This window comes from Oncorhynchus clarkii, chromosome 4 (genome assembly GCF_045791955.1).
Source record: "Oncorhynchus clarkii lewisi isolate Uvic-CL-2024 chromosome 4, UVic_Ocla_1.0, whole genome shotgun sequence".
Lineage (NCBI taxonomy): Eukaryota > Metazoa > Chordata > Actinopteri > Salmoniformes > Salmonidae > Oncorhynchus > Oncorhynchus clarkii.
In genome coordinates this window covers 11269939-11293780 of record NC_092150.1, presented here as the reverse complement: position 1 = coordinate 11293780, position 23842 = coordinate 11269939, and the positions used below count along the sequence as shown (strand labels likewise).

The following is a 23842-nucleotide window of genomic DNA, read 5'->3' as shown; positions in this document are numbered from 1 at the left end:
TTCATTCTCTGATCCTTTGATTGGATGGACAACATGTCAGTTCATGCTGCAAGAGCTCTGATAGGTTGGAAGACATCCTCCGGAAGTCATCATAATTACTGTGTAAGTCTGTGGAAGAGGGTGAGAACCATGAGCCTCCTAGGTTTTGTATTGAAGTCAATGTACCCAGAGGAGGACAGAAATCGCTGTTGTCCGGCTACACCATGGTACTACCCTAGAGGGTGCTGTTGAGGCTACTTTAGACCTTCATTGCAAAACAGTGTATTTTAATTATTTGATGACGTGAATATATTTAATATTGTTTAATCTAAAAAGGATAACTTTGTTCATGTTTCACTATTTTTATGAAATTCACTGAGTAGGATGGCTCTCCCCTTCCTCTGAGGAGCCTCCACTCACACACACACACACACACACACACACACACACACACACACACACACACACACACACACACACACACACACACACACACACACACACACACACACACACAGTGCTCTCACCCAGTCAGCATGTGGTAGGTACTGTAGTTTGTGAGTGACCAGCACCACGGTCCTCTTCTCTTCTCTCAGCAGTTTGCGGATGCCCTCCTGCATCAGGTGGTCACTCAGGTGAATGTCCAGCGCTGAGAACGGGTCATCCTGAAACAACACCGATTAAAAGTGAAAGGTCAAATGGTCAAAAACAGGACTAATGGAGTTCTGACTATTTTGATAAAGCTGATGGAAAAGCAGATGAAATGAGCTATCTGAACACTTCATTTCTCAGTATACTGAGAATTCTGTTTTTGTTGTACGTTGTCCCTGTCCACATGCAGTCTATCGTTCACTGTGTAGACCTGTAGACAGGCTGTCTCTCTCACCAGTAAGACCACATTGGTCTGTTGGTACAGGGCTCTGGCTACACCTATACGCTGGCGTTGCCCTCCTGACAGAATTATACCCTGGAGAGAGAGAGAGAGAGAGAGAGAGAGAGAGAGAGAGAGAGAGAGAGAGAGAGAGAGAGAGAGAGAGAGAGAGAATGAATGGAGAGATTATTCATTCCATCAGGTCAACACCGTGTCAGTGAGCAAAGCTAACAGGCTGAAATCATGCACACACTTACTCAGTCCATCTACTACCTATCAACTGAGAGCGTTTTACTCCAAAATATTTAAGACATTCGGTCCTCTTTCTCTCTCGCTCTTTCACACATACCCACACCCAATACTGAGTGATGAGATGTCTGTCTGCCTGCAAGGTGAATCTATGATAGTAGAGGTTATGTAACTCAGACCACATTACAGTGTGTGTGTGTGTGTGTGTGTGTGTGTGTGTGTGTGTGTGTGTGTGTGTGTGTGTGTGTGTGTGTGTGTGTGTGTGTGTCTGTCTGTCTGTGTGTGTGTGTGTACAGGGACTTCAGAATAGATTCATACCCCTTGATTTATTCCACATTTAGATGTTCTGTCTACACACAATACCTCAATGTCAAAGTGGAATAGTGTTTTTCATAGTATTTACAAATTCATTAAAAAATTAAAATCTTGAGGGGTATGAATATTTTCTAAAGGCACTGTAAGTATGTATGCACTATGTGTGTGTGCGCACTTGTGTGCACTGAAAAAAAAAGGTTCTTAAATGGTTCTTCCTCAGCTCTGAGAACTCTTGCCCAATAAAGAACCTTTGAGTTAAGTGTTGGGTTCTTGATGTAGCATCTACAGTTCTTCAGAATTTAAAAAAGTTATTGAAATGTATTGAAGCCTGCAGATGTGTCCTTTTCATAGCACACAACAGGGATCAGGACTGACTTTGGGAAACACTGGTGTAAAATTACCACATTGTTGGTGTTAATAACTAGAGTGGAACCAAAACCACGCCCATCATTATCATATTTCCCAGCATGCTCTATTGTAGGTTGATTTTTAGAATTGTTTGTTTCAAAATCTATGTTTTTGCATGTAGATTGATTGATTAATTAATCTTATGCTACTCAAATATAAATAACATCAATTTTTCTAAACAAATCCAATCTTTTACTTGGACTTATTGCACCTGTAACTGAAATGGTTGTTTCTGTTCAAATGTCTCATTTCTTAGTCTTCCCAACCCTGGCAGTCATTCTGATTGTAGGTTGCGGGTGAATGACAATTCCAAATGCTGGATAACCTCACTCTGGCTGGATTCCAATAGTAATTACACATCCCTTTGCAAGCCAGCATAACGTGACTTGTTGACCTGATGTGGTCTGTAAAATATGAGCTGTAGGCTAAAGTTAGGCCCTCAAAATAAGGACTTATGAAATGTGTATTATATTGCCTTAAATTATGTAATTTCTATGGCAACCTATTCACTTAGGATCTCACTTGGTGAAGGCCACAGGACAAAAAAAATGAATGAATGTAACAAACATGTCTCTTTCACTAGTAAACACAGTCATGGATGGTATTGGTAACTCTAAAACTCACTAAAAGGCAAAAATAGGCTTAAAATCCTACACCAGGGCTATTCAATTCTGGTCCTGGAGGCCGAAAACACTTTTGGTTTGGGATTTTTGTATGACTCTTCAAAAAAACATGGTTTTTCAGAGACCTTAAAATGGTTCCCTTATATCATCGCTCTCAACAAAACTTATTTGGTTCCTTTATTTTTAAGAGTGTGTGATTGAATGTCAGCAGCTCTCCCCGCGGGCAGACTGTCACTGTAGTGGATTGCTGTTCCACGATTGTTCCTGTAGCCAAGAAAGAAAAAAGGTAACTAAACTAAATGACTATCGTCCCGTAGCACTCACTTCTGTCATCATGAAGTGCCTTGAGAGGCTAGTTAAGGATCATATCACCTCCACCTTACCTGACACCCTAGACCCACTTCAATTTGCATACCGCCCCAATAGATCCACAGATGATGCAACCGCCATTGCACTGCATACTGCCCCATCCCATCTGGACAAGAGAAATGCAATGAACAGCATGTAAGAATGCTGTTCATTGACTATAGCTCAACCTTCAACACAATAATACCCTCCAAGCTCGGGGCCCTGGGTCTGAACCCCGACCTTTGCAACTGGGTCCTGGACTTCCTGATGTGCCGCCCCCAGTTAGGAAGGTAGGAAACAGCACCTCCATTACGCTGACCCTCTACACTGGGGCCCCACAAGGGTGCATGCTCAGCCCCCTCCTGTACTCCCTGTTCACCCATGACTGCGTGGCCATGCACGCCTCCAACTCAATCATCAAGTTTGCAGGTTTAGGCCTGATTACCAACAATGACAAGGCAGCCTACAGGGAGGAGTTGAGGGCCCTGGTAGACTGGTGCAAGGAAAATAACTTCTCCCTCAATGTCCACAAAACGAAGGAGCTGATCGTGGACATCAGGAGACAACAGCGCATGTACACTCACACAAACACATATGCTTCAAATAACACACACTCAATTCGGTTAACCCAGAAAAAAATCTTGCATATGTTTAGTCTGTACATGAGAGATTACACACACACCGACATTACAGAAATACACTCTGCAAAATTACTAAAAGACACACACACACACCTTTGTCACATGCATAACATTTGTTGCACCAAACTCACAATAATAAACTAGATATGGAGAGAACACAACCGAGACCTGATCACATAATAACACGATGCCTGACCAAATGAAACATGACAGTGTACTGGGTAGCCTCTGATGACGGTGCTACATATAAACATCAACACGAGAGAGGTGGTGACAGGCATCACTAGTAACAGAGATTCTGTCTCTACGGGACAAACCTGAATACATAAAGGTTATACCTAAATGGTATTACCATGCAGTCCTGACTGTCAGTTAGTTACTGAGAGTGAAGAGAGACAGGCACTGCTGGTCCTGAGTGACAGACACAGTGGCAGAAACAGATACAGAGACGGTCACTGACCCTCTCTCCAATCTCCGTCTGGTCTCCCTGTGGCAGGATGTCAATATCCGGCTGCAGGGAACACGCCTCAATGACAGCCTTGTACCTGGGCAACACCAAAACAGGTAATCAGATGACAACTGTGACATTAAAACAAAGACCCTGCAATGTCAATAAGGTGACTTGGCTGGGTGAAAGCTGATACTGTACGAGGACTAGTAGACACCACCTCCACTTATTTTGAAGTGTGGCTTTAGTGGCAATTCAATTCATGGTCATTCAGATGTATGCTAACTATGGATACCAACAGTGGTTTTGCAGCAATTCAGTCAACAACAGTATATTATTCTCAGTTTGTATTCAGGCTGAAACTCTAAGAAGAAATGAATTGTCTGTTGGGATGAATCATGCCTAGGGGCTTTATTTGAGCGAGATGAAGAAAAGAGAGAAAGAGAGAGGGGCTATTGAGAGAATGAGAGGCCAGAGAACAAGAAAAGCCTGAAGGAGAGAATAAAACAGACAGCCTGTAGGAAGGAAGGCCTAGAGTAGAATACTAATTTCTTCATCTCCCTCCCACTCCCACACCCAGCTTTACATACCTCACCTGCCCGCTCACGCTGACTTTCTGTCCGACACCCACCCGCTTCCGCAAAAACTGGTCCCCAACCGCAGTCCCGCAATATTATTTTGTCGTATTTGACGCAGCTCGTTTGCCAGCAATGGTCCCAGCAATTTTGCGCCCTATGGGCAATACCAAACGCGCAAAATAACCTAAGAAGAAACAGTTTAAATGACCAGAGATTCCATTATATTAGGCCATCGGTATTACTGTGCTATATCAGCCAATAAACTAGAGGTAGTTTGAAGAGACTTGCTGGCAACTTGTTGGCAGACATTTACCTGTAAGTTACTGTAAAAAAGGTACTGTATGTTACCTTAGATAACAAATAAACGTTGGTTTAACAGTACATTACTGTAAACAAGTGCTTTTACGATTACATACTTTAACTTTTTTTTACAGTAACTTATAGGTAACTGGCTGCCAGTAAGTTACAGTAAAAACCAACCTGATCTCAGAGCATTTCGTATTATTCTGTATGTAAATCCAGGACACTCCATTTAGCATATGTTACATTTCGTATGGTATGTATTATTTTGTTGATGTCCATCACCCATTTCGTATGATATGTTACAATTTACAATTCAAATGATACGTTATGAATTTGGAAAACGTACAACATTTAACACACATTCTAAACGTATGATATGTCACGAATCTCTATGAAGGAAGTTAGAGATAGTTTCGCATCAGCGTGCAAGCAGATTCCCATAGACTTCCAGTCATTGTGCTAATGCTAGTTAGCATTGGCTCGCGAAACTACCTCTAATTTATTTTATACTGAACACAAAGACAAAAATGGTATCAACGAGTTCATCTGACGGAGAGGTCGATTAAGTTTCCCTTTATGTGTGGGGTTCTTGATGTGGCCTCTACTGTTTTACAGAATTCTAAAAGGTTATTGAAATGTATGGAAGGCTGCAGATGTGTCTCTTTCATAGCACACATCAAATTGGCCAGTGTGAACTGGGGTTTATTTTTCAGTGTAACATTTCTGAGGTACTGTAAATAGTTAAATTAACACTCGGTGATGTAAAACAACCCCAGTGTTGGTGTTAATAACCAGAGTTCAACGATAAACACGTCCATCTTTATCATAATTCCCAGAATGCTCTATTGCAGGTTGATTTGTAGAATTGTATGTTTCAATATCTATGTTTTTGCATGCATATTGATTGATTAAGTAATCTTATGCTATTAATATATATATATATATATATATATATATATATATATATATATATATATATAACATATATTTTTCTAAACTATTCTAATTTGTTACTTATTTCACCCGTTACTGAAATATTTGTTCCAGTTTAGATGTTTAAGGTATTGTCGTATCTTAGACTTCTCAACCCTGAAATATTTGTTCCAGTTTAGATGTTTAAAGTATTGTCGTATCTTAGTCTTCTCAACCCTGGCAGTCTTTCTGAATGCAGGTGACTAAAAGTCCCAAATGTGGGCTATCCCCACTCTGGCTGGATTCCAATAGGAATTTCACATCCCTTTGCAAGTAATTATAATGTGACTTGTAGGCCTGATATTGCCACTGTATTAGGGTTAAACTAGGCATTCAAAAGAAGACTTTACAAAAAATGTATTTTTTTAATAAATTTGAATGACAACATATTCACTTTATGGATGGTACTGGTAACCCTGGGAAATATGCAAATAAGGCTTAAAATCCTACAGCATGGCTATTCAATTCTGTTCCTGGAGGGCCAAAACACTTCTGGTTTTGGATGTTTGTAGGGTTCGTCAAAGAACCCTCCCATTTGTGGTTCTTCGGAGACCCTAAAATAGTTCCCCTATTGCATCGCTCTCAAGAACCTTATTCTGTTCCAGCTTGCACCTTTATTTTTAAGAGTGTAGGCTAATTCATAAAAATATTTTTCTCCCAAAGTTGTCTGTCTGACCATGTGCAGCATGATAAATGCAGACTGCTCTGATCTCTGTCGGAGCCCGCAGCCCTCAGCATATTGGGCAGACTACAGATCGTTTGGCCCTGGGGTGGTTATTAACCCACATGCTTCCCAGCCGAAGCAGTTCCGAAGAGTTCCAATATATATTATGAAGACATTTTGTGAAGTTTTTGTTCGTTTTGGACTTCAGTAAGGGCACACCATTTATTTTCTGAAGGCCAGCAGAAGTTTGGGAGCCGACGTGTACTAGACTCTATTCTTCAATAAAGTCTTTGTTGTCATTCAACGAGAGATGACTTGTTTTCATGCACATTTTCTCATTGAGAAATACTGCAACATCTTAGTTAGATGTAAAATTGCACGACTAAGATCTCCTCTGAAAAAACGTCAAAGTTAATTACATATTTTTTGCATCCACGATCAGCTCCTGTGCTCTGAGAAACAGAGAGAGGGGGAGGGAGAGAGAGAAAAAGAGCGCTTGCTCAACCACTGTTCTCAGAGATGAACAGAGAGAACTTTTGTGAGTGTAATGTTTACTGTTCATTTTTATTGTTTATATCACTTTTGTTTATTATCTAGTTATCTTGCTCTGGCAATGTTAACATATGTTCCCATGGCAATAAAGCCCTTAAATTGAATTGAATTGAGAGAGAGGAGAGAGTGAGTGGAAGAGAGGGAGAGAAAAGTAACCAGTGTGAGTAGGTAAACACTATTCTTTTATGCGTCTCCACACCAACAGAGAAAAATCAGGGTTCCGTGAGATAATATTTTCTGCAGCTAGACCATTAAGCCCAGAGAGAGAGGAGATAGGACCATAAACACAGGCTTCCTGCTCTTCTGGGAAACCATTTGTCATTAGGATTTTTAAAAAGCGTGTGTCACAGTGCCCATCCAGTGGCAGGGGAAACATATGGTGTTCTGCCGTGGGTGGGGGTTTGTGGCTGGGTGCGAGGGCAGATACAGTTCTCAATGACAAATGAGGCAAACAGAGATTCAGAATGGCCTGAATCAGAGTCAAGTAAGCCTTGGGCCTTGGGGGTCCATAATGCATCACTCTTTACTGTACTGTACTATAGAATTCCAGTAGTTAAGATTTTTGCTGTAACTTTACAAACATTTGTACAGTGTAGATACCATGTTTCACTTTTGTTCTAATGGTTTACAAGTCATTTCTAATCAAGTCTCACCTGGGTTTGATCATGGGCATTTCGAAGGTGATGTTCTCCACTAGCGTCGCATTGAGCAGCCAGGGCTTCTGGGAAGCGTAGGCCACAGAGCCTCTCTTCCTGCCAAGATAAACACAGTGAAAACAACTGACCACTGCCTGTCCAGGGATACAGCACTACTGTCATCCAAAGTAGCTGTTGCCACATATTTATTTTATACTTTGTTACAAGGTCTGCAATGAGCGAGGTAAAGTGGTTTTAGAGTGTTCAATAACAATGGAATAGCAAGGTATTATCTTGCAGGCAACTACTTCAATGTATTGACTAGATACTGGCTGTATTCTTTTATATTGTGATAACAGTGATATACAGCATCTCCATAGTGACCATCTGGTGAAAGGAGTCATGTTGTGTGTGCTTACTGGATATCTCCATCATCAGCAGCATCTTTGTCTGATGTGGGGCTGCAATGGAAAATGCGCACGCACACACACACACACGCACACCGTTAGCCCAAGTAATGTCTACAGTCACCATCACAAACCAAAACAGGGCTATCGTGTTGCCTTATATGAGCAGTAGCAGAACATCTATCATTAGATCTAAGTGTGTCTATAAATAAAAAACCTTGTATTACTTCCTGTTGTTTGCAGACTCATCAACTGGGTGCTCTGACGCACTGTGAGTATAGAGGAGTTGTTGAGAAAAGCTGAATACATGATGCCTAGATTTGCTGTTGATGTATGTACTCTGTTATTGTGTCTTGGTGCAGTTGTGGCATATTATGTTGTGTATTTGTGACATGTTGGGCGCGTTCGAGCGGCTCACTTTTGTCAAGTGACCATCGTTGGCTTTCAGTGTTGCATTATGGGGACAAAAACTGCCCGACTTGCGTCTGTCTACATGTCGACTGCATGAACTTTTTTTTTTTACATAAGTCATGTGTTCAATAGTCATGAAGTTTTTGACTGCAGTCGACTTTGAGTTTCTGCAGTTGCTTTTCACCAACTTCATCCTGCAGCCATCGCCTACATTGTGGGAGGCTCTATAGCCAACCAATCATTAGAGTCTTTTTGTTTGACGCGCGTGAACGTGACCAAAGATGTGACTAAAACGGTAACTGTAGAAACGGCCCATGGAGTTGGTGGAATAATCCTTTAATTCATGGCCATTTACTCAGCTGGGCCAGGGGCGCTTTAATTGGGTTAGGTGGCAATGACCGACAGATCTCATCCCCATAAAAGGAGGAAACCGCCATCGCCTGATCTCGCTGCTTTCTCTTCCTTAACTCCGACTTCTCCAGAAGTTCTGTGCGTCCATGAATCCACCGATTCTGTTACCGTTCATCTGAACTATCTGTTGCGATCGGTAGTGGGCCATCAGTTATTGTTTGTAGTTATTACCGCGGAGCGCGGCTTGGAGCGCCCGCTTCAAACATATTGTGTAATGTGAATTGTCAACGATCACGGCCTTACGGATCCTCATAGGCCAATTATGCAATCGATATGGTTAATATGTAATGAAATTAATTACATGTACACATGAAGACAATTGAAAGGGTGAAATGAGAAACGTCATTGTTTGCTAACTAATGGCGATTATAGATCGAATAACCATTTACTCATTGTGTTCTTTCATGATTATGATAAATAGTTACGAGCCTAAATGACTCACGGATGATTACTATTGACTTCTTAATTAACTGGATTGTTGAATTCCCTAATTATGTTAATGCTTGTTATGATTTGATCTTTGTGATTATGAATCTGATTGGATACATGTTATTTTGTTTCCTTTGTGATGCAGCACAGACTACTCAGTAAATATACCACTTTATGGTTAAAGGAATTCCTGCCTCAGTCTCATCCAGTCCTCTGTCACCTGACACGTGACCGACCACCTGTTCACCTTCACTGTCAGTCATCCTACCTGTCCAGCTACCCACACAGATTCCACTAATATTTCAGTAACCAACCGCAATTGCCGCAATTCATGTACTGTATACAGGAACTCTCTCTCACCAATTGATTGTACAATGTACATATATTTTCTGATTGTTAGTGTATAATATGGGGATCGGAGATGTGTTATTTTAACATTATAAAGAACAACTTTTACCAACAATGGCAACACTGCCATGTTGCACTGAGCTTTGCTGTTGCAAAACCACATCAATAGCTAGGTTTCCATACAATATTCATGTTAATTTTAAAAAATCTGCATAAATTCACGCATAATTCATTTTACCAACACATACGCCTAGCGTATTTTGATATGTCGACATTTGGAAAGTTTACAGAAAAATGTTCTGTTTCCATCAGACCTATAATTCCGATTTTTATCCAACATGCTTTACTCACATAAAAAAGTTGGCTGGAAACCTGGTGACTGTCCAACTTTTGGCTGTCACAGATGCACCTCCCCTGACTTCATTCCAGACTTTCGTCGGTGGCTTTCACCTTACCACTCAAATGTGCCCATAGTGTAGGTTGTGGCAATTGTGTAGGTGTGAGGTATTAGCGTAATAATTAAAAGATAAAGGAGAATGGATGACAGGAGCTCAGCCTGTCCTTGAGAGAAGGGGAGGAGGAGCTAGAATATTTTTGCTGTGTTGTTGATAGGCCCTGCATGGGATGCATATCTAATTATACTGGACACCACAGACATGTCCTGGACAGGCTGTGCTCCACCACAGGATATTGGCTAGTGTTGATTTCAGTGTAACATTTATAGTGTCGATTTAGGAGTTACCTTAACTCTGTAAGTGTTAAATTAACTCATTAGTGGTAAAATAATCCCAGTGTTGGTGTTAATAAGCAGTGTTGAGTGTGATTGTGTCAGTTCTACTCTGTGGAGAGTAAAAACGTTCCCATCAAAACCACGCCCGTCATTATCAGATTTCCCAGCATGCTCTACTGCAGGTAGATATTTGACTGATTGATTAATACTATGTTACACAAAGATAAATAACAATATTTTACTAATCCAATCAGTTAGTTAGATTTATTGCACCTGTTACTGTAATGGTTGTTCCAGTATAAATGGTTTAGGTAGTCTCCTCACAATGTTTCTAACCAAGTCATTCTGAATGCAGGTTGCAGGTGAAGAAAATTCCAACTGTTGGATGTCTTAACTCTAGCTGGATTTCAATAGGAATTACATCACTTTACAAGGCAGCATAATTTGACTGTCAGGCCTGATGTGGCTTGTAAACCAAGAGGTTCCTAACACCACTGTGTTAGGGTAAAACTTGGCTGTTAACTTCTCGGTGACAGGGGGCAGTATTTTCACGTCCATATGAAATGCATGCCCAAATTCAACTGCCTACTACTCATCCCCAGAAGATATGCATATTAATTGTAGATTTGGATGGAAAACACTCTGAAGTTTCTAAAACTGTTTGAATCATGTCTGTGAGTATAACAGAACTTATTTAGCAGGCGAAACCCAAAGGACAAACCCTTCAGATGTTTTTTTTGAGGTCACTCTCTTTTCAATGGGTTTTCATTGGGAATCCAGATTTCTTGCAGTTCCTATCGCTTCCACTGGATGTCAACAGTCTTTAGAAATTGGCTGAGATTTTTCCTTTGTGTAATGAAGAAGTACGGCCATCTTGAACGAGGGTACCTTGTAGTGTACTGTTAGATAGAGGCGCGTGACCAGAAAGCATGCTACAGATTGTTTTACTCCTGTATTAAACAAAGATCATCCCGTCTTCAATTTTTCGATTATTTACGTTAAAAAATACCTAAAGTTGTATTACAAAAGTAGTTTGAAATGTCTTGGCAAAGTTTACAGCTAACTTTTGAGATATTTTGCAGTCACGTTGAGCATGTTGGAACCTGTGTTTTTCTGGATGAAACGTGCCAAATAAATGGACATTTTGGATATATATCGACGGATTTATTCGAACAAATGTACCATTTATGATGTTTATGGGACATATTGGAGTTCCAACGAAAAAAGCTTGTCAAAGGTAAGGCATGAATTATATTTTTATTTCTGCGTTTTGTGTCGCGCCTGCAGGGTTGAAATATACTTTTCTCTCTTGTTTTACTATGGTGCTATCCTCAGATAATAGCAGCGTTTTCTTTCGCCGAAAAGCCTTTTTGAAATCTGACATGTGCCAACATGGATTCACATTAAGTGTAGCTTTAATTTGCTATCTTGCATGTGTGATTTCATGAAAGTTTGATTTTTATTGTAATTTATTTGAATTTGGCTGTGTTGTACCAGTTTAAGTGGTGCATTTTCTCTGGCTTTTGGCCAGGTGGGACGCTACCGTCCCACATATCCCAGAGAGGTTAAACTAAAGCATTATGATATATTTAATGTACTGTCCTAAAGAGTTCAAGTGTAATGATAATGTATATCTAGGAAGTCACTTGGTGAATTCCACAGGACTGAAAATGAACGAATTCAACAACTGTCCATCTCACAAATATAGTCATGGGTGGTAACTAGTGAGGGGGAAATGAAGCTTACTGAAGCGTTGAGGTTTTCCAGCCAATTGTGTCTAAAATAGGTTCATTACTCGATACTTTGAACACAGTGTACACTAGTGGCACCTGCTGGTCAAAAGCATTTAGAGCAGACAAATTATTATAGATGACATCCCACACCCTGTAGCATGTGTGCAGCATAGCATTTTTGTCTTCTACCAAACCAATACAGAACCAATCAGGTGGTTGTTCGAAGAAACAAGTGATACATGCATTGGCACACTGCTTTGAAGTACAATGCTTAGCAATTTTCACTCAAAAAGCCAAGGCACACTAGGAAATTATATTGGAGGCATGGCTTAGTAGGGGTGTGGTGTTTAATTACTTCGTTTTGGCCACCCATGAGTAGAAGTGTTGTACCAGTTTAAGTGGTCTATGGTTATGTTAACTCAAATTTGAGCATGTCTGCTGCTGCTAGTCCTGAAGTCTTTGTAAAAGCATAAGAACATGTGTCAGTAAAGACTTGTTAATGTAATGTTTAATCCAACGTGAGTGACCTTGTCAAGTGATATGGACCTCTTTGCGTAATGGTTAAAATACTATGTGTTACTACAAAACAGTATAAAGTGTTAATTCCCTAAAACAGACAAAATGTAACAGCATCAGCACTAAGCACAGTGTTAATTTAACAGTGAAAAGTGTGAACCAAGTATACACTGGTCCAGTGTTAAATCAACATGACAATGTTCAATTTAACTTGCTGTGAGTGATTAAACAGTGGATTAGGTGGGGTGGTCCCTGGAGATTAAGGGGTGAATCCTAATGTCCATTTAAATAACAATTTCACTTCGGACCTGAAGGATTCGGACCTGAAGTTGGGAGTAAGGTGTAGCAGTGATGGAACATTTACCTAGTAACACCATAAGTGGAGCTTGTGCTGAGGTCTCATGTGGGACACTAAGCTCAGATACCAGTCTACTGTCTACAGTGTAGACTTATTAATAATTCACATTATGCATGAGCTGTAAAATCACTTTGTATAAAAAACACAACTTCATTATTGATTTAGTCTCCCAGTCCATGCACAAAATAGTAATTATAAGAGCCTAAAGGTATGGTTTACAGACTGTATACTGTATAGCACTGCCTCAAACGGACGAAGTACAGAGACACACTCATTTCTCTTTTGAACTACTATGCACTGCTGCCCATCAAGTGTACACTAATTATATTTCTGACACTACCTCATACACAACCACATCCCCTAAAATATCTAAGAGGTTACTACACTAACGGTCATCTGGGATGCAACAGAGCAACCACAGGTTAGCAGCTATAACCTTGGTGTTCTTGATGTGATGCTTATTAAGGACAAAACCTCCCTCTCTACAGATCTCTAAAGGAAACCTACAGACCGGAACACCCTCCTTAGAGGTGACAGCTTTCATCCTTGTCCACTTATCAAAACTCTCCCTGTAAGTCCATTCAGCCGCATCGGAAGAATATGCCGCTCTGATGCTTCTTACCAGAGACAGACCACAGACCTCACACAAAAGTTGAATGAAAGAGGGTACAAATACCAATTGGGTAAAACATGCCAATGATCGTTTTGAAGGGTAGGAAAGCCTTAAACCAAAAGTAAAAGAAAGAGCAGAACGTGTCCCATCATGCTTCACCCAATATGCACCATTGGGGAAGGCATTTAAGGACATTATCAGGAAGCACTGGTACATTATTGATACTGACCCACGAATAAAACTGATCTTTAAATATCCCCCACGTATGGTCTTTAAAAGAACCCCAAACATGAGAGACATTGTGGTCAACTCTGATTATCCACCTGAGAAATAGGAAACTTTCTTGGACAAGGTTCCGGATGGTAATTACAAATGTGTCCAATGTGCACAAAACATTTTCAAGTATAAATGTGACTAATTTATCCACCCCTGCACAGGACAAAGGTTTCAAATCAAAGGCCTGGTTACCTTCATGTCCACCAATGTTGTTTACATGTTGAAATGTCCCTGTGGTCTGTCTTACATAGCGAAAACCCATAGATGCCTTAAGATCTGGATCAGTGAGCACCGCAGCAATATACGGACAGGTGAGACAAAATAAACCCGGTTGCTGTTCATTTGGAATAGAAATGGTCAAGATGTCACACCGGGGAGGGGACACAGAGGAATCTTCTTCAAAGTGAATCTTTCTGGCTCCACAGGCTCACCACATTGTCTCCTCTTGGCCTTAACGAGGAGTTCGACTTGATGGCTGGGTGGCAGTATTGAGTAGCTTGGATGAATAAAGTGCCCAGAGTAAACTACCTGCTACTCATGCCCAGAAGCTAAGATATGCCTATTATTAGTAGATTTGGATAGAAAACACTCTGAAGTTTCTAAAACTGTTTGAATGATGTCTGTGAGTATAACAGAACTCATATGGCAGGCAGAAACCTGAGAAAAAAATCCAACCAGGAAGTGGGAAATCTGAGGTTTCAACTCTTTGCCTATCCAAGATAGTGTAAATGTGGTCCGATTGCACTTCCTAAGGCTTCCACTAGATGTCAACAGTCTTTAGAACCTTGTTTAAGGCTTCTACTGTGAAGGGGGAGGGAATGAGAGCTGATTGAGTCAGGTGTCTGGCAGAGTGCCATGAGCTCATTCAGGCGTGCACCTGTGTGAGGTAGCTGCGTTCCATCGCATTTCTAAAGACAAAGGAATTCTCCGGTTGGAACATTATTGAAGATTTATGTTAAAAACATCCTAAAGATTGATTCTATACATGGTTTGACATGTTTCTATGAACTGTAATGGATTTTTTTTACTTTCGTCTGGCCTGAGCGTCGTGAATTTGGACATAAATGATGGACTTTATCGAACAAAACAAACATTTATTGTGTAACTGGGATTCCTGGGAGTGCATTCTGATGAAGATCATCAAAGGTACGTGAATATTTATAATGCTATTTTTGACTTCTGTTGACTCCACAACATGGCAGATATCTGTATGGCTTGTTTTTGTGTCTGAGCGCTGTACTCAGATTATTGCATGGTGTGCTTTTTCATTAAAGCTTTTTTTTAAATCTGACACAAACGTTGCATTAAGTAGAAGTTTATCTAAAGTTCCATGCATAACACTTGTATTTCATTAACATTTATGATGAGTATTTCTGTAAATTGATGTGGCTCTCTGCAAAATCACCGGATGTTTTGGAAGCAAAACATTACTGAACGTAATGCGCCAATGTAAACTGAGATTTATCGAACATAACATACATGTATTGTGTAACATGAAGTCCAATGAGGGTCATCTGATGAAGATCATCAAAGGTTAGTGATTAATTTTTTCTCTATTTCTGCTTTTTGTGACTCCTCTCTTTGGCTGGAAAAATAGCTGGGTTTTTCTGTGACTACGTACTGACCTAACATAATAGTTTGGTGTGCTTTCGTCGTAAAGCCTTTTTGAAATCGGACACTGTGGTGGGATTAACAACAAGTTTATCTTTAAAATGGTGTAAAATACTTGTATGTTTGAGGAATTTTAATTGTGAGATTTCTATTGTTTGAAGTTGGCACCCTGCACTTTCACTGGCTGTTGTCATATCGATCCCGTTAGCGGGATCTAAGCCATAAGAAGTTTTTATAGTTAAAAAATGTCCAAACTACTGTTTTTTTAATCCTAATTGAATAGTGTGTTTTTATATATTACTGTAAATATTGATCACATTACTTATGTATGGTCATATACAGTATATTCGGAAAGTATTCAAACCCCTTGACTTTTTCCACATTTCATTACGTTAGCCTTTTTCTAAAATGGATTTTAAAAAAGAATCCTCAACAATACCCCATAATGGCAAAGCAAAAACAAGGTTTTTTGACATTTTTGCAAATGTATAAAACAAAAAAAATTGAAATATTACATTTACATAATTATTCAGACGCTTTACTAGGTACTTTGTTGTAGCACTTTTGGCAGCGATTACAGCCTAGAGTCTTGTTGAGTATGACACTACAAGCTTGGCACACATGTATTTGTGGCGTTTCTCCCATTCTTCTATGCAGATCCTCTCAAGCTCTGTCAGGTTAGATGGGGCGTGTTGCTGCACAGCTATTTTCAGGTCTCTCCAGAAATGTTCGATTGGGTTCAAGTCTGGTCTCTGGCTCGGCCACTCAAGGACATTCAGACACTTGTCCTGAAGCCACTCCTGCGATGTCTTGGCTCTGTGCTTAGGGTAATTGTCCTGTTGGAAGGTGAACGTTCACCCACATTCTGAGGTCCTAAGAGCTCTGGAGCAGGTTTTCATCAAGGATCTCTGTACTTTGCTGTGTTCATTTTTCCCTCGATCCTGACTAGTCTCCCAGTCCCTGCCGCTGAAAAAACACCCCCACAGCATGATGCTGCCACCACCATGCTTCACCATAGGGATGGTTCTAGGATTCCTCCAGATGTGACGCTTGACATTCAGGCCAAAGAGTTCAATCTTGGTTTCATCAGACCAGAGAATCTTGTTTCTCATTGTCTGAGAGTCCTTTAAGTGCCTTTTTGGCAAACTCAAAGCGGGCCTTCTTGTGCCTTTTACTGAGGAGTGGCTTCCGTCACACCACTCTACTATAAAGGCCTGATTGGTGGAGTGCTGCAGAGATGGTCGTCCTTCTGGAAGGTTCTCCCATCTCCACAGAGGAGCTCTGGAGCATTGTCAGACTGATGGGTTCTTGGTCACCTCTCTAACCAAGGCTCTTCTCCCCCAATTGCTCAGTTTGGCTGGGCAGCCAGCTCTAGGAACAGTCGTGGTGGTTTCAAACTTCTTCCATTTAAGAATAATAGGCCACTGTGTGCTTGGGGACCATCAACACTGCAGAAATGTTTTGGTACCCTTCCCCAGATCTGTGCCTCGACACAATCCTTTCCCGGAGCAGTATGGACAATTTCTTCAACCTCATGGCTTTGTTTTTACTCTGACAGGCACCGTCAGCTGTGGGACCTTATATAGATAGGTGTGTGCCTTTCCAAATCATGTCCAATCAATTGAATTTACCATAGATGGATCAAGTTGTAGAAACAGCTCAAGGATGATCAATGGAAACAGGATGCACCTGAGCTCAATTTCGAGTCTCATAGCAAAGGGTCTCAATACTTATGTAAATAAGGTCTTTCTGTTTTATAATTTTAATACATTTGCAAAAATGTCTAAAAACCTGTTTTCGCTTTGTCATTATGGGGTATTGTGTGTAGATGGATGAGGAAAAAAACATATTTAATACATTTTAGAATAAGGCTCTAATGTAAGGGTTCTGAATACTTTCGGAATGCACTGTATTTTTATACATTGAATGTTGATATTGTGAACCTAATGTTATATATTTTTACCTCCCAGGAAGTGATGTCACTGAGTACTGCCCCTATATATAAGACCTTCCACCCCCACCTGAGATATGGATGCCTGATGAAGACTTCAGGTTGTCCTAGTAAATCACCCGGGAGCATGAGTAGCAGCGTGCAGCATTTTCCTTTGTTTTTCAGTCTGGGTGAAACACGTATTTATTAATTACTCTGGTAACCCTGGCCTGCTGAGGGATTACTGATGTTTCCTGGATTCTGTCAGCAGGTACACACACAAGCATGCTTGCACGCATGCACATACACAAACAGCTTAGCATAGTACAGAGTTTAGTGTTTTATTAGAGAAAGTAGCAGAGCAGGACAGAGGGATTATCCAATGACAGGACAGGGACACCAGCTGTGTGTTAGTGTGTGTGTGTGTGTGTGTGAGTGGGTCATGCTGTGAGTGATATCATTGATGGATGGAAAGTTGAGCTGTTGTGACGGGGAAGCATTGCATATTCAAATGTATCCTGCTGTGTGTGTGTGTGTGTGTGTGTGTGTGTGTGTGTGTGTGTGTGTGTGTGTGTGTGTGTGTGTGTGTGTGTGTTTGTGTGTGTGTGTGTGTGTGTGTGTGTGTGTGTGTGTGTGTGTGTGTGTGTGTGTGTGTGTGTGTGTGTGTGTGTGTCTGTGTGAGAGGGAGAGAGTGAGTGAGAGAGTGTTGCCAGAGAAATAAACACTGCGTATGGCCTACTGGGAAATGCCTTCTAAACGTGATGTTGATGTGCTGTTTATCAGTGACTCCTGATCATATTGCGCCAACCTGGATTACACCTAGAACTATGGCAATGTTTCTGTGATTCAACACATTCACATACCTGTCATCTCCCTCTGAGTCCAGGCTGGGCAAACTGCAGACAATAGAAAGGGAGGAGAAAAAAACAGAGGTCAATATATCTCAAATAGATATATATTTGTATCTCAAACTATGAACTCTTGCAGTTACAGAAGTATATATATTACAGAAGTTTAGTATAGCTACTCTACTGTAGGGTGTCAGCAAATATAAATACAAGTTTATCCTATTCGTCTATGGCAAAGATACTTATATGTTTCCCCTTTCATCTCTGTCTGGTTAGCTAGTTACAGGATAGCCTGGTCTTCGTCTGTCTGGTTAGCTAGTTACAGGATAGCTAGGTCTTCGTCTGTCTGGTTAGCTAGTTACAGGATAGCCTGGTCTTCGTCTGTCTGGTTAGCTAGTTACAGGATAGCCTGGTCTTCATCTGTCTGGTTAGCTAGTTACAGGATAGCCTGGTCTTCATCTGTCTGGTTAGCTAGTTACAGGATAGCCTGGTCTTCGTCTGTCTGGTTAGCTAGTTACAGGATAGCTAGGTCTTCGTCTGTGTCTGGTTAGCTAGTTACAGGATAGCTAGGTCTTCATCTGTCTGGTTAGCTAGTTACAGGATAGCTAGGTCTTCATCTGTGTCTGGTTAGCTAGTTACAGGATAGCTAGGTCTTCAGCCAGCATGGAACAAAACTCCTACGCAGTTAAGTCAACACATCCGTTGGTACTGCTGTGCACCACATCACATATGCCAAATAGGTGACTGTAATATATACTTTTATATCATTGATGCATTTTAAATGTTGTTTGATTTGCTTTGTGTATCACCACATTCAATTGAGATTATTTTACTGCAACACTGTATCCAAATTGCATGACATAGGTGTATCAAAGAGCTGTCAGTCAAGGCGAGATCATGAATATAAGCTCCTAGCCCATTCAGCCTGTCTTTTCAAACTTCCTGGTCGTTAGCCATGAGAGAAAATGTATTTTGTTTATTTTTGCCCATCGACCACCACCCCTCTTGGGAGGACAAATATACACATTGTTTTATAGGTGTTTCTTTTCTTGTTACATGTACATTCTGCACACGTTTTTCAGTAGTTACATAGCAAGAATAAAGTAATTTGATATACATTATATCTGGATAGATAGCACTCATACATTGTGTTTTCAGTCTTAACTATTGTAGAAGATGAGCTTTTAAACTCACCTCCAGGCAACTTTCAGTCCATCCCACCTATCACCTTAACCCCACCCCTCAGCTACTCTCAGTCCATCCCACCTATCACCTTAACCCCACCCCTCAGCTAGTCTCAGTCCATCCCACCTATCCACCTTAACCCCACCCCTCAACTACTCTCAGTCCATCCCATCTATCACCTTAACCCCACCCCTCAGCAACTCTCAGTCCATCCCATCTATCACCTTAACCCCACCCCTCAGCAACTCAGTCCATCCCACCTATCTCCCTAACCCCACCCCTCAGCTACTCTCAGTCCATCCCACCTATCTCCCTGACCCCACCCCTCAGCTACTCTCAGTCCATTCCATCTATCTCCCTAACCCCACCCCTCAGCTACTCTCAGTCCATCTCCCTAACCCCACCCCTCAGCTACTCTCAGTCCATTCCATCTATCTCCCTAACCCCACCCCTCAGCTACTCTCAGTCCATCTCCCTAACCCCACCCCTCAGCTACTCTCAGTCCATCCCACCTATCTCCCTAACCCCACCCCTCAGCAACTCTCAGTCCATCCCACCTATCTCCCTAACCCCACCCCTCAGCTACTCTCAGTCCATCCCACCTATCTCCCTAACCCCACCCCTCAGCTACTCTCAGTCCATCCCACCTATCTCCCCAACCCCACCCCTCAGCTACTCTCAGTCCATCCCACCTATCTCCCTAACCCCACCCCTCAGCTACTCTCAGTCCATCCCACCTATCTCCCCAACCCCACCCCTCAGCTACTCTCAGTCCATCCCACCTATCTCCCCAACCCCACCCCTCAGCTACTCTCCGTCGATCCCATCTATCTCTGTAAACCGCCCTCTTATTATTTACATGTGCCATATAGGTCAAAAAGTACTTTTCAGGACCTTTAATATCTGAGGTCTTGCATGTACATTGATTGATTAATCTTATGCTACACAAAGATAAATAGCATATATTTTCTAAACTAATCCAATCAATTTGATTTATTGCACCCGTTACTGAAATGGTTGTCCCAATTTTAATAGTTAGTATTTTTATCAACTTTCCTACTAGTCATTCCATCTGTTTGACAGCCTTATGCTGGCTGGATTGCAATAGCTATTACATATCATTTTGCATACCAGCATAATGTGGCCTGTAAACCAGGGATTTCCAAACACATCTGTGTTTGGGTAAAACTAGGCTATCAAAGTAAGGCCTTGTGATATATGTATTATCATACATTTTAATGATGGCATTTGCTTAGGAACTCACCTGGTGAAAGCCACAGACCTCTTACGGATAGGGTCTATTTTTCTCAATTTCCGCCTGACTGACGTGCCCAAAGTAAACTGTCTGTTACTCAGGCCCAGAAGCCAGGATATACATATAATTGGTAGCATTGGATAGAAAACACGTTGAAGTTTGTAGAAATGTTAAAAAATTGTATGAGACTATGACACAATTTATATGGCAGGTGAAAAACCAACCGGTAATAAAAACATTTTGAGCTCCCAGGCTCTTATAATGGAAAGCTATGGGTTCTATGTAATTCCAGCTCCACTAGATGTCAACAGTCTTTGTTCATTGTTTCAGGCGTGTTTCTTCAAAAACAAGCAATAATTTAGAGTTTTTGTACAAAGAGTCACGGTAAAATATGAGTCTGTTGGCACGCGACGAAGAAGACACACGCTTATTAATTGCACTTTTCTATTGAACATACTTCTTTCCATATACAATATTATAGCTTATTTACATTTTAGGGTAAATGAGGATTAATAAGAAACATAGTTTTACTTGTTTGAATAAAGTTTAGCAGTAGCTTTTTGGACTCCTTTGTCTGCATGTTGAATGAGTGGATTACTGAAATCTATGGCGGCAACTAAATTGACTTTTTGGGATATAAAGAAGGATTTTATCTAACAAAACAACCATTCATGTTGTAGCTGGGACCCTTGGGATTGCAAATCAGAGGAAGATCTTCAAAAGGAAGTGATTTATTTAATCGCTATTTGTGATTTTATGAAGCCTGTGCTGGTTGAAAAATATGTTGATGTGGGGCTCCATCCTTAAACAATTGCATGGTATGCTTTTGCTGTAAATCCTATTGTAAATCGGACAATGCAGTTCGATCAACAAGCATTTAAACAATTTAAGATACTTTGTATGTTCATAAATGTTTATTACGATTATTTATTTGAATTTGGCGCCCTCCAATTTCACTGGATGTTGTCAAACTAGAACTGGATGTTCTAGTTCAGAACAATGATTTCAATAACCATGTCTCTGTCACTAACACATATAGTCACGGGTGGTAACTGCAATTCACTCTGGGTAAAAAGAACCCTGGGAAATATGCAAATCAGGCCTTACACCACACAGTGTTAAAACAACTCCCCAAAATGATTTCCAATAACACTACAGGTGTTAATTTTTATACTGAGAACGTGTAACAGCGTCAGGACTAAGCCAAGTGATTACTCTACAGTAGAGCTAATCAAACACCCCAATCAAGTTAATTTGAGCACTTTAAGAGTTGAATGAAGAACACTGCAGAGTTAAATCTTTAACACTTTCAAAAGTGTTATTTTAACACAAGTACAGTGGGACTCATATGTTCACTGAAAATAGTGTACATTTAACACTTTCATAGTTAACTGTACACCATTGATTTTGCTGTGCAGGAGACAGCTGTTTGAGTACACCTGGCACAGTTTGAACTTCCCCAGGCCAGTAGACAGCTGTTCGGGTAACCATCCGAGGCTCAGTTTGAACTTCCCCAGGCCAGTAGACACTACTGTTGTATTTTTAGCCTTGACCAGTTGACATGTACCTGGGTCAGTGTTTCTGATGAAGTGAGTTCACAGCCAGAGAAGTGAGAGCTGAAAATCCAGTATCAGATTACCCAGCCTTAATTCCTAACCTTAACCATTAGGAGGATAGGAAACCATCTGACTCTAGGGGCATCTTCTACACTCTGTGTTTTCACACCACCAGGGATTTAAAATGGCTGCCTGTCAGGGGGACACAGCCAGGGAACACAGCTGTCACCAAACATTTCAGAAGACTGACATGTAAGAACCCGACAGTATCTCACACACACACACACACACACACACACACACACACACACACACACACACACACACACACACACACACACACACACACACACACACACACACACACACACACACACACACACACACACACACACACACCATAGAGATAGATAGAGGACTCATATTTATAGGCTACGACCCATATTGCGGCTATAACCCATAGGATTACACTGACACTGACTCAACTCCAGCCACTTTAATAATGGGAATTGATGGGAAATGATGTAAATATATCACTAGCCACTTTAAACAATGCTACCTTATATAATGTTACTTACCCTACATTATTCATCCCATATGCATACGTATATACTGTACTCTATATCATCGACTGTATCCTTATGTAATACATGTATCACTAGCCACTTTAACTATGCCACTTTGTTTACATACTCATCTCATATGTATATACTGTACTCGATACCATCTACTGTATATTGCCTATGCTGCTCTGTACCATCACTCATTCATATATCCTTATGTACATATTCTTTATCCCCTTACACTTTGTACAAGACAGTAGTTTTGGAATTGTTAGTTAGATTACTTGTTGGTTATTACTGCATTGTCGGAACTAGAAGCACAAGCATTTCGCTACACTCGCATTAACATCTGCTAACCATGTGTATGTGACAAATAAAATTTGATTTGATTTACATACGCACACAACACACACACGCACTTCCACGGTGTCTCCGTGCTGTTTATCGCTACTTGGCTACCTGCAACTATTTTGGTCTTTTTACTCTTAATAACCATTTAATCAAACTCTGTATTGAACAAGTTTATCAACGTCTTAGTTTTGTCCTCACATTACTTTTTTAATTTAACATTTTCACCCCGGACTCTTTATCTGGACATCTGCAGGACCTTCTCCAGCCGAAAAAGCTAAGTAACATTATGCCTTCTCATTGCAGTTTATGTTTACAGAAAAACTATTGCCTTGTGGTGGGGATAGCAGAGTCGCAAGCTAGACTACAGACACAATCGTTAGGCAAGGGCAATTGAAAAGTAGGAAAAATGATACAGCGTCTGTGCCACCATTAAATCCAGGTAGTAGTGTTAATTATCACAGTCCCGGCAGACGGACAATTTTCTCATGGCTTCTGGAAAGAAACGCTGTCGGCATGCTCAACAGGTGTAGCTCATTCAGCCTATAGAAACTTTCAACCGGTATTATGACAGCAAATTTCAATTTAAGAAAAGCAAATGACTACATTTTTGTCTTTTGAGCTTCTAGTCATGAAATATATGCAATCTACTCAATCACTTTTTATAGCTACTGTTTACAGGCCTCCTGGGCCGTATACAGCGTTCCTCACGAAGTTTCCTGAATTCC

At 40.8% G+C, this 23842-nt stretch overlaps 1 protein-coding gene across 1 annotated transcript in view; it reads right to left on the bottom strand.

Annotated features, from left to right (window-relative positions):
* LOC139407565 (ATP-binding cassette sub-family C member 8-like) overlaps window positions 1–23842 on the bottom strand; it is a 156411-nt gene that overhangs the window by 45621 nt on the left and 86948 nt on the right. Inside the window, exons 18-23 of the mRNA XM_071151389.1 lie at window positions 18223–18255; window positions 8006–8047; window positions 7605–7703; window positions 3895–3979; window positions 866–946; window positions 507–644 (exon numbers count right to left, since the gene is read on the bottom strand). Of these exons, the coding sequence (XP_071007490.1) occupies window positions 507–644; window positions 866–946; window positions 3895–3979; window positions 7605–7703; window positions 8006–8047; window positions 18223–18255 (478 nt within the window). The remainder of the gene's footprint in view (window positions 1–506; window positions 645–865; window positions 947–3894; window positions 3980–7604; window positions 7704–8005; window positions 8048–18222; window positions 18256–23842) is intronic.